The sequence below is a fragment of the Oncorhynchus clarkii genome, chromosome 32 (genome assembly GCF_045791955.1).
Source record: "Oncorhynchus clarkii lewisi isolate Uvic-CL-2024 chromosome 32, UVic_Ocla_1.0, whole genome shotgun sequence".
Taxonomy (NCBI): Eukaryota; Metazoa; Chordata; class Actinopteri; order Salmoniformes; family Salmonidae; genus Oncorhynchus; species Oncorhynchus clarkii.
The window spans coordinates 664,667-674,337 of record NC_092178.1 but is presented as its reverse complement, the minus strand read 5'-3'; the positions used below and the strand labels follow the sequence as shown (position 1 = coordinate 674,337).

At 43.4% G+C, this 9,671-nt stretch overlaps 1 protein-coding gene across 2 annotated transcripts; it reads right to left on the bottom strand.

Annotated features, from left to right (window-relative positions):
• Positions 1-459: 459 nt before the first annotated feature.
• On the bottom strand, positions 460-9,057 carry LOC139392054 (proteasome (prosome, macropain) assembly chaperone 2). 2 transcript variants are annotated; one of them, XM_071139714.1, is made up of 7 exons: positions 8,879-9,057; positions 8,568-8,739; positions 6,455-6,513; positions 3,089-3,207; positions 2,654-2,827; positions 1,375-1,495; positions 460-737 (listed from the first exon to the last, which is right to left on the bottom strand). In XM_071139714.1, exons 1-7 carry the CDS (start codon positions 8,936-8,938, stop codon positions 657-659), a joined length of 786 nt encoding a protein of 261 aa, XP_070995815.1. In that variant the 5' UTR covers positions 8,939-9,057; the 3' UTR covers positions 460-656. The 2 variants fall into 2 exon arrangements, with proteins under 2 accessions (XP_070995815.1, XP_070995816.1); XM_071139715.1 differs by lacking the exons at positions 460-737; positions 1,375-1,495 and adding an exon at positions 2,210-2,331 and having other exon boundaries at positions 8,879-9,054.
• Positions 9,058-9,671: the final 614 nt, after the last annotated feature.

Sequence of the window (9,671 nt, the reverse complement as noted above, 5' to 3'; positions counted from 1 at the left end):
CCAGTCTCCAGATCTCAACCCCATAGAAAATCTTTGGAGGGAGTTGAAAGTCCGTGTTGCCCAGCTACAGCCCCAAAACATCACTCCTCTAGAGGAGATCTGCATGGAGGAATGGGCCAAAATACCAGCAACAGTGTGTGAAAGCCTTGTGAAGACTTACAGAAAACATTTGACCTCTGTCATTTCCAACAAAGGGTATATAGTAAAGTATTGAGATAATTTTCCAACATAATTTGCAAATAAATTCATAAAAAAATCCTACAATGTGATTTTCTGGATTTTTTTTCTCATTTTGTCTGTCATAGTTGAATTGTACCTATGATCAAAATTACAGGCCTCTCATCTTTTTAAGTGGGAGAACTTGCACAATTGGTGGCTGACAATACTTTTTTGCCCCACTGTATATAGGGGTTCACACATTCTCTACAAAGACTGCATTAACTGACACTGAACACCAGAGATGATTTAATAATTTTAATAACCGTAGAGTAAATATTGATTCTCATCACCAGGGTAGGTAATGATAACCACTAGGCACACTTCAGGACTATAAACCTGGACTCATAACACCGGTTGGGGCAGGGGAGAGTTGGGGCAGGGGAGATTCCACTGGGTGATTTAGGAGAGTTGGGGCAGGGGAAATTCCACTGGGTGATTTAGAAGAGTGCAGGGGGGATGCCACTGCCAAAGAGAAGCCTCCATGATGCTGGTATCCTCCACTTTGGCTGCGTCTGGGCCTATGAAGGATGGAATAGGCATGTATAAACGGGACATGAATAACTAACATCCTGTGTTTCAGAGTCATGGCTGAACAACGACATGGATTATATACAGTTAGCTGTTTTTTCTGTGCCTTGGCAAGACAGAACAGCAGCCTCCGGTAAGATCAGGGAGGGGGTGGTGTGCATCTCTGTCAACAGCTGGTGCACAATCTCTAATATAAAGGAAGTCTCAAGGTTTTGCTCACCTGAGGTAGAGTACCTCACGATAAGCTGCAGACCATAATATTTACCAACAGAGTTCATCTAGATTCTTCGTAGCTGTCTATTTACCACCAACCAGCTGTATAAGGCCGTAAGGAAACAAGAAAATGCTCACCCAGATGCGGTGCTCCTAGAGGCCGGGGACTTTAATTCAGGGAAACTTCAATTTTTATACGTAATTTCTACCAGCATGTCACATGCAACTAGAGGTTAGTGACTATTTCAAAGGGTGTACTTGTAATGAATGTGACATGTACTTGTTTTCCCTACTTAACTTAGTTGAATGCACTGACTAAGTTGCTCTGGACAAGAGTGTCTTCTTAACAACTCAAATGTAAATACATACACAAGCAATAACATCATATGGCTGTACTCATACAGTAGCACTTACAGGTGCGTCCACTAGGTGGAGCCAGGTGTTGAGGTGGTTGAGGAGAGTGAAGGCGTCTGGGATGTTGTCTCCTTCAGAGCAGAAGATCAGCACCACCACCAGAGGAATGTCCTCAGCACAGCTGGAACACAGAGACAACACCATGGAGAAGAATGTCCTCAGCACAGCTGGAACACAGAGACAACACCATGGAGAAGAATGTCCTCAGCACAGCTGGAACACAGAGACAACACCATGGAGAAGAATGTCCTCAGCACAGCTGGAACACAGAGACAACACCATGGAGAAGAATGTCCTCAGCACAGCTGGAACACAGAGACAACACCATGGAGAAGAATGTCCTCAGCACAGCTGGAACACAGAGACAACACCATGGAGAAGAATGTCCTCAGCACAGCTGGAACACAGAGACAACACCATGGAGAAGAATGTCCTCAGCACAGCTGGAACACAGAGACAACACCATGGAGAAGAATGTCCTCAGCACAGCTGGAACACAGAGACAACACCATGGAGAAGAATGTCCTCAGCACAGCTGGAACACAGAGACAACACCATGGAGAAGAATGTCCTCAGCACAGCTGGAACACAGAGACAACACCATGGAGAAGAATGTCCTCAGCACAGCTGGAACACAGAGACAACACCATGGAGAAGAATGTCCTCAGCACAGCTGGAACACAGAGACAACACCATGGAGAAGAATGTCCTCAGCACAGCTGGAACACAGAGACAACACCACGAAGAGGAATGTCCTCAGCACAGCTGGAACACAGAGACAAAACCACGAAGAGGAATGTCCTCAGCACAGCTGGAACACAGAGACAACACCATGGAGAAAACCTTAAAGCCTCATTGAAAGCCAGTCTAAGACGCGGTACAGATCTCTATACTTCCCATTCTTAAATGTAGTTTTTGCATCTTTTACTTTCTGTTTGGTACACCAGCCTCAAACATCTGAAAATACAATATGGATATGGAAAAGCAATTTCACAGCGGTTTAGATGGTACAATGATTCTCTACACCGTATTCGCTTGTTTTGACACAAACTGAAATTATGAGAACTATTAGAATTTTAGCAACCAGGAAATGGCGATTTCTGCATAGTGCACCTAAGTGAACTTTTTGTGCAAGGTAAACATATTCCTCTTTATCAGATGTAGTGTTCAGCGTTCCACACTGCATGTGTGAGGATAATATAGCCAGTAAAAACAAATATGATCCTGTATCAGTGTTCAGAGGTGACTTCTACCTACACCCACTGTCAGTCTCCTGTACCTGTCAGTGAAGAGGCCTTTAGTGGCGCCCCCTCCAGGTATATAGAGGCGCTGCTCTGAGTCAGTAACCCCAGGGAAGGTAGATACTGTCTCCATCTCCTTCCAATCCATCTCCTTCAGCCGGTCACCAGTCACCTTCTGCATGGAGGGAGTCTGCAGGTAACGCAGGGGAGACCTGCGAGCAAGGAAGGGGTTCATCTATCAACACATTCATCTATCATCACGTTCATCTGTCATCACGTTCATCTGTCATCACGTTCATCTGTCATCACGTTCATTAGTGGAATATCGGAACATGGACAATGATAGCAAAATACTTTTTATATATTTTATGTATGATTTGTCAGTCAGAGCTCTCTGCCATTTATGTGACAAGTGGAATGGAACAAAAAAATCTAGTTGAACATAGTAATTCTGGTAGACAGCAGTTCTGTACCCCAGTAGCTGTTGGTCATCCCTCTGGTAAGCATGACTGCTGGACAGCACGACAGTCCTGGAGAAACCACTGGCTTTGATCCAAGACACCATCAGCTTACAGAACTTCTTGGACTTTGTCTGCAACAGAAAGGACCTATATGATAGTTCTCCTCTCCCAAGTTAAAAACCATAACAGCATAACCATATCCAAACAGCTTCTCATGCTACACTGTTCCCTTAAGGCTGCTACACTGTTCCCTTAAGGCTGCTACACTGTTCCCTTAAGGCTGCTACACTGTTCCCTTAAGGCTGCTACACTGTTCCCTTAAGGCTGCTACACTGTTCCCTTAAGGCTGCTACACTGTTCCCTTAAGGCTGCTACACTGTTCCCTTTACGCAGCATTGTTTACCTACTTTGGAGCGGACTGTATACAACGCTCCGTTGCTATGTTTGCATAGGGTGTGGGCTCCAACCGGTGGCTGTCTAATCAAACACACATGACCACCCTCCTTGACAACTTACCAACCAGAACAAGCATAGGATGTGGGATGGCCTGCTGCCATGCCTGACACAAAGCTCCAGAGATCAGGAAAAGATTGGAAAATGTGTAATGCATTTGTATCAGACCTGGAACATTAATGCACTTCATTTTGACCAACGTCACTCAGCTACTTGACTACTAATGTCATTCGACTACTTTACTTCAGAGATTACTAACCGATAACTAGCCCTAATTTACATCAGACTACTAACCGCTAGCCTAACTTTACGTCAGACCACTAACCGCTAGCTTTACTTTACATCAGACTACTAACCGCTAGCCTAGCTAGCCTAACTGTACGTCAGACTACTAACCACTAGCCTTACTTTACATCAGACTACTAACCGCTAGCCTTACTTTACATCAGACTACTAACCGCTAGCCTAGCTAGCCTAACTTTACGTCAGACTACTAACCACTAGCCTTACTTTACATCAGACTACTAACCGCTAGCCTTACTTTACATCAGACTACTAACCGCTAGCCTTACTTTACATCAGACTACTAACCGCTAGCCTTACTTTACATCAGACTACTAACCGCTAGCCTAACTTTACGTCAGACTACTAACCACTAGCCTTACTTTACATCAGACTACTAACCGCTAGCCTTACTTTACATCAGACTACTAACCGCTAGCCTTACTTTACATCAGACTACTAACCGCTAGCCTAACTTTACGTCAGACTACTAACCGCTAGCTTTACTTTACATCAGACTACTAACCGCTAGCCTTACTTTACATCAGACTACTAACCGCTAGCCTTACTTTACATCAGACTACTAACCGCTAGCCTAACTTTACGTCAGACTACTAACCGCTAGCCTAGCTAGCCTTACTTTACGTCAGACTACTAACCACTAGCCTTACTTTACATCAGACTACTAACCGCTAGCCTAGCTAGCCTTACTTTACGTCAGACTACTAACCACTAGCCCTAATTTACATCAGACTACTAACCGCTAGCCTAGCTAGCCTAACTTTACGTCAGACTACTAACCACTAGCCTTACTTTACATCAGACTACTAACCGCTAGCCTTACTTTACATCAGACTACTAACCACTAGCCTTACTTTACGTCAGACTACTAACCACTAGCCTTACTTTACATCAGACTACTAACCGCTAGCCTTACTTTACATCAGACTACTAACCGCTAGCCTTACTTTACGTCAGACTACTAACCGCTAGCTTTACTTTACATCAGACTACTAACCGCTAGCCTTACTTTACGTCAGACTACTAACCGCTAGCTTTACTTTACATCAGACTACTAACCGCTAGCTTAGCTAGCCTTACTTTACATCAGACTACTAACCGCTAGCCGTACATCAGACTACTAACCACTAGCCTTACTTGGGGCGGCAGGGTAGCCTAGTGGTTAGAGCGTTGGACTAGTAACCGGAAGGTTGCGAGTTCAAACCCCCGAGCTGACAAGGTACAAATCTGTCGTTCTGCCCCTGAACAGGCAGTTAACCCACTGTTCCCAGGCCGTCATTGAAAATAAGAATTTGTTCTTAACTGACTTGCCTGGTTAAATAAAGGTAAAATAAAAAAAATAATAAAAATAATAAAAAACTTTACGTCAGACTACTAACCACTAGTCTAGTCTTACTTTGTCAGACTACTAACCACTAGCCTTACTTTGTCAGACTACTAACCACTAGCCTTACTTTACATCAGACTACTAACCGCTAGCCTAGCTAGCCTTACTTTACGCCAGACTACTAACCGCTAGCCCAGCTAGCTTTACATCAGACTACTAACCACTAGCCTTATTTTACATCAGACTACTAACCGCTAGCCTAGCTAGCCTTACTTTACGTCAGACTACTAACCGCTAGCCTTACTTTGTCAGACTACTAACCGCTAGCCTTACTTTACGTCAGACTACTAACCACGAGCCTTACTTTACGTCAGACTACTAACCGCTAGCCTAGCTAGCCTTACTTTACGTCAGACTACTAACCACTAGCCTTATTTTACATCAGACTACTAACCACTAGCCTTATTTTACAGACTACTAACCGCTAGCCTAGCTAGCCTTACTTTACGTCAGACTACTAACCACTAGCCTTACTTTACATCAGACTACTAACCGCTAGCCTAGCTAGCCTTACTTTACATCAGACTACTAACCGCTAGCCTTACTTTACGTCAGACTACTAACCGCTAGCCTTACTTTACATCAGACTACTAACCGCTAGCCTTACATCAGACTACTAACCGCTAGCCTTACTTTACATCAGACTACTAACCACTAGCCTTACTTTACATCAGACTACTAACCACTAGCCTTACTTTACATCAGACTACTAACCACTAGCCTTACTTTACATCAGACTACTAACCGCTAGCCTAGCTAGCTACCATCTTCGTTAACTTCCCTTCGTTCTGATTTCCTTTCTTGAAGACCAATAGTAAGACACTCCTTCGTCCCGCCTCCTATAATTATCAATTTTAGAACCATGAAGAAGAGTTTTTACCAGATTTATATGGAAGACTTTTGCGCACAAAGTAGGTCTTTGTTTTTTTAAATAATTCTTACATTATACACATTTATTTGGCAATTCAATGCTGAGACACCAATCGTTATTTATGTAACAATAAATACACAGTATTCAAAGCATTTTAGGTGATTGTAGAAATTCAGCATGTTGATATAAAAATACAGAAATCTAAATACTCAAACAATGAACCTAAAAACAGTCTGGGGTACTGACAAACAGCCAGGCAAGTGTTATAAAGGGCCCAGAAGTGTTTTTGGGTGAGCTTCTCCTTTAAGGCTTAACTCGGTTACAAATAGAATGGGTTAAATGAAGCCGACCTCTGTTACATTACCTGGATAATTGGGGTTCTGATCTGAAGAACTGCCAACCTCAACTCTGGAGAAGAGTACACTGTTCAAGAGAGGAGAGAATCTCATTCCATGTCAATGTGACTGAAGCGATGACTATTGTACATTATGATCATTAACAGTAGTGTTACATAGACAACTACCCTATTTCACTACAAGACCAAAAGTATGTGGACACCTGCTTGTCGAACAAAATCATGGACATTAACCTTTAATTTAACTAGGAAAGTCAGTTAAAAACAAATTCTTACTTATAATGACGGCCTACCCCAGCCAAACCCGGACAATGCTGGGCCAATTGTGCGCCGCCCTATGGGACTCCCAATCACAGCCGGTTGTGATACAGCCTGAAATCGAACCAGTATCTGTAGTAACGTCTCTAACACTGAGATGCAGTGCCTTAGACCACTGCGCCACTCGGGAGCCCCAATATAGAGCTGGTCCACCCTTTGCGTCTATAACAGTCTCCACTCTTCTGGGAAGGCTTTCCACTACTTTGGAATATTGCTGCGGGGGCTTACTTTCACTCAGCCACAACAGCATTAGTGAGGTCGGGCACTGATGTTGGGCGATTAGGCCTGGCTCGCAGACAGCATTCCAAGTCATCCCAAATATGTTTGATGGGGTTGAGGTCAGGGCTATCTGCAGGTCAGTCAAGTTCTTCCACACCAATCTTGACAAAAAAATTCTGTATGGACCTCGCTTTGTGCAAGGGGCATTGTCATGCTGAAACAGGAAAGGGCCTTCCCCAAACTGTTGCCACAAAGTTGGAAGCACAGAATCATCTATGTCATTGTATGCTGTAGCATTAAGATTTCCCTTCACTGGAACTAAGTGGCCAAGCACGGACCATGAAAAACAGTCCCAGACCATTATTTCCACCTTTACAGTTGGCACTCCGCCAAACCCAGATTCATCTGTCGGACTGCCAGATGGTGAAGTGTGATACATCACTCCAGAGAACATGTTTCCACTGCTCCAGAGTACAATGGCGGCGAGCTTTACACCACTCCAGCCGACGCTTGGCATTGCGCATGGTGATCTTAGGCTTGTGTGCAGCTGCTTGGTCATGGAAACCCATTTCAATAACTTTTCCTGATGAAAAGTTATTGTGCTGCCGTTGCTTTCAGAAGCAGTTTGGAAATCGGTAGGGAGGTTTGCAACCGATGAGAGACAATTTTTACACGCTTCACCACTCGGTGGAAGTTGTGGCCTACCACATTGCCACTGAGCCGTTGTTGCTCCTAGACATTTCCACTCCACAATAACAGCACTTTTTATTTATTTAACCCTCATTTTACCAGATAAGTTGACTGAGAACACATTTTAATTTACAGCAACAACCTGGGGAATAGTTACAGGGGAGAGGAGGGGGATGAATGAGCCAATTGTAAACTGGGGATGATTAGGTGGTCATGATGGTATGAGGGCCAGATTGGGAATTTAGCCAGGACACCGGGCTCTTACAATAAGTGCTAAGGGATCTTTAGTGACCACAGAGAGTCAGGACACCCGTTTAACATCCCATCCAAAAGACAGCACCCTACACAGGGCAATGTCCCCAATCACTGCCCTGGGGCATTGGGATATTTTTTTAGACCAGAGGAAAGGGTGCCTCCTACTGGCCCTCCAACACCACTTCCAGCAGCATCTGGTCTCCCATCCAGGGACTGACCAAGACCCTGCTTAGCTTCAGAAGCAAGCCAGCAGTGGGATGCAGTTGACCAGGGCAGATGTAGCAGGGCAGAAATGTGATGAACTGACTTGTTGGAAAGGTGGCATCCTATGACGGTTTACTGCCAGTTTACTGCCAATGTTTCTCTATGGAGATTGCATGGCTGTGTGCCGATTTTATAGTGCCTGAAATAGCCAAATCCACTAACTTGAAGGGGTGTCCACATATTTTTTAGCAGAGGCTGGTGGGAGGAGCTATAGGAAGCCAGGCTCATTGTTATGGCTGGAATGGAATCAATGGAAGAGTCAAACATGTGGTTTCCATGTTTGATATCTTTACATTTAATCCATTCCAGCCATAACAATGAGCCTGTCCTCATATCTCCTCCCACCAGCCTCCACTGTTTTGTATATTTAGTGTACCTTCTGCATTGGTACTGAGGTCGTTGGCGTTCTCAGCGAATGTAGCATAAGGGTTGTTCCCTGCCATAGGGATGAGACAGTCAGTGTGGATGTATCCGACTCGACACATGTTGAACGTAGAAACAATCAGGTCCACTGCCAGCTGCCCCACATTTCCAACAGAGATTGCTGGCTGTAGACAGACAATGTGGCATTTGGTTAGATACAATACAGTAGAATAGACACTGTAGTAGAAGCGTGCAGCACACGTTGAAACCAATTAGACACAATGATAGAGCATAAATACAGAGTAAGCATGGCAGTTAACTCACCATAATCAGGGTAAAGCCTTTAAAAGACGTTGGGGTGCATTCTGCCGCGACAAACATCATGTGTGTTGAGAATGAAACAGCTTAATTAATGTTCAATCAACCACTTTCAGAGTGTTTTGGTTGTAATAAATTCCCATTTACTTTCACTTCTTGCAAACTGGAAATGGGCCTTTAAGAACATAGATGGCGTCGATGTTGGTGCGTTATCAGATGCCTGAATAAAAATATTGTTGTACTGCCATAGAAGTCAACATTTTAAATATATTTATAAGATTTGACAAAATAAACTTCCATATTTAATTGTAACTTCATTGAAAGTTCCAATATAAGTCTTAAAATAAAAGAACGAGGGAGATATTTGTTGTGTCTGAAAGGGGACTCTAGCGGTCGCCTACTTTCAGCCGCGTAGCTAAGATGAACCTTTTTGCAAAAACAGATACACAACTCTCGCCAAGTACCGTCTTTAAAGTTAGCAGTATCCTCCTCTCTTTGTCGTTTGCCATTATGCTTGGAAGAAAGTTTTGTAATATCTTTTAAATGTTGCCCATCAACACACAACATGTCTTTAGCTTTCAGGCGTTACACTGCACGGGTAAAGTAATGTGTACTTGAATAATGTGTACTTTATTTGATAAAAGTGTATATGTCCTATGCTATATCATCAATTGTCATACTTGAGTAAAAGTAAAGATACCTTAATAGAAAGTTACTCAAATAAAAGTGAAAGTCAGCCAGTAAAATTCTACTTGAGTAAAAGTCTAAAAGTATTTGGTTTTAAATATACTTAAGTATC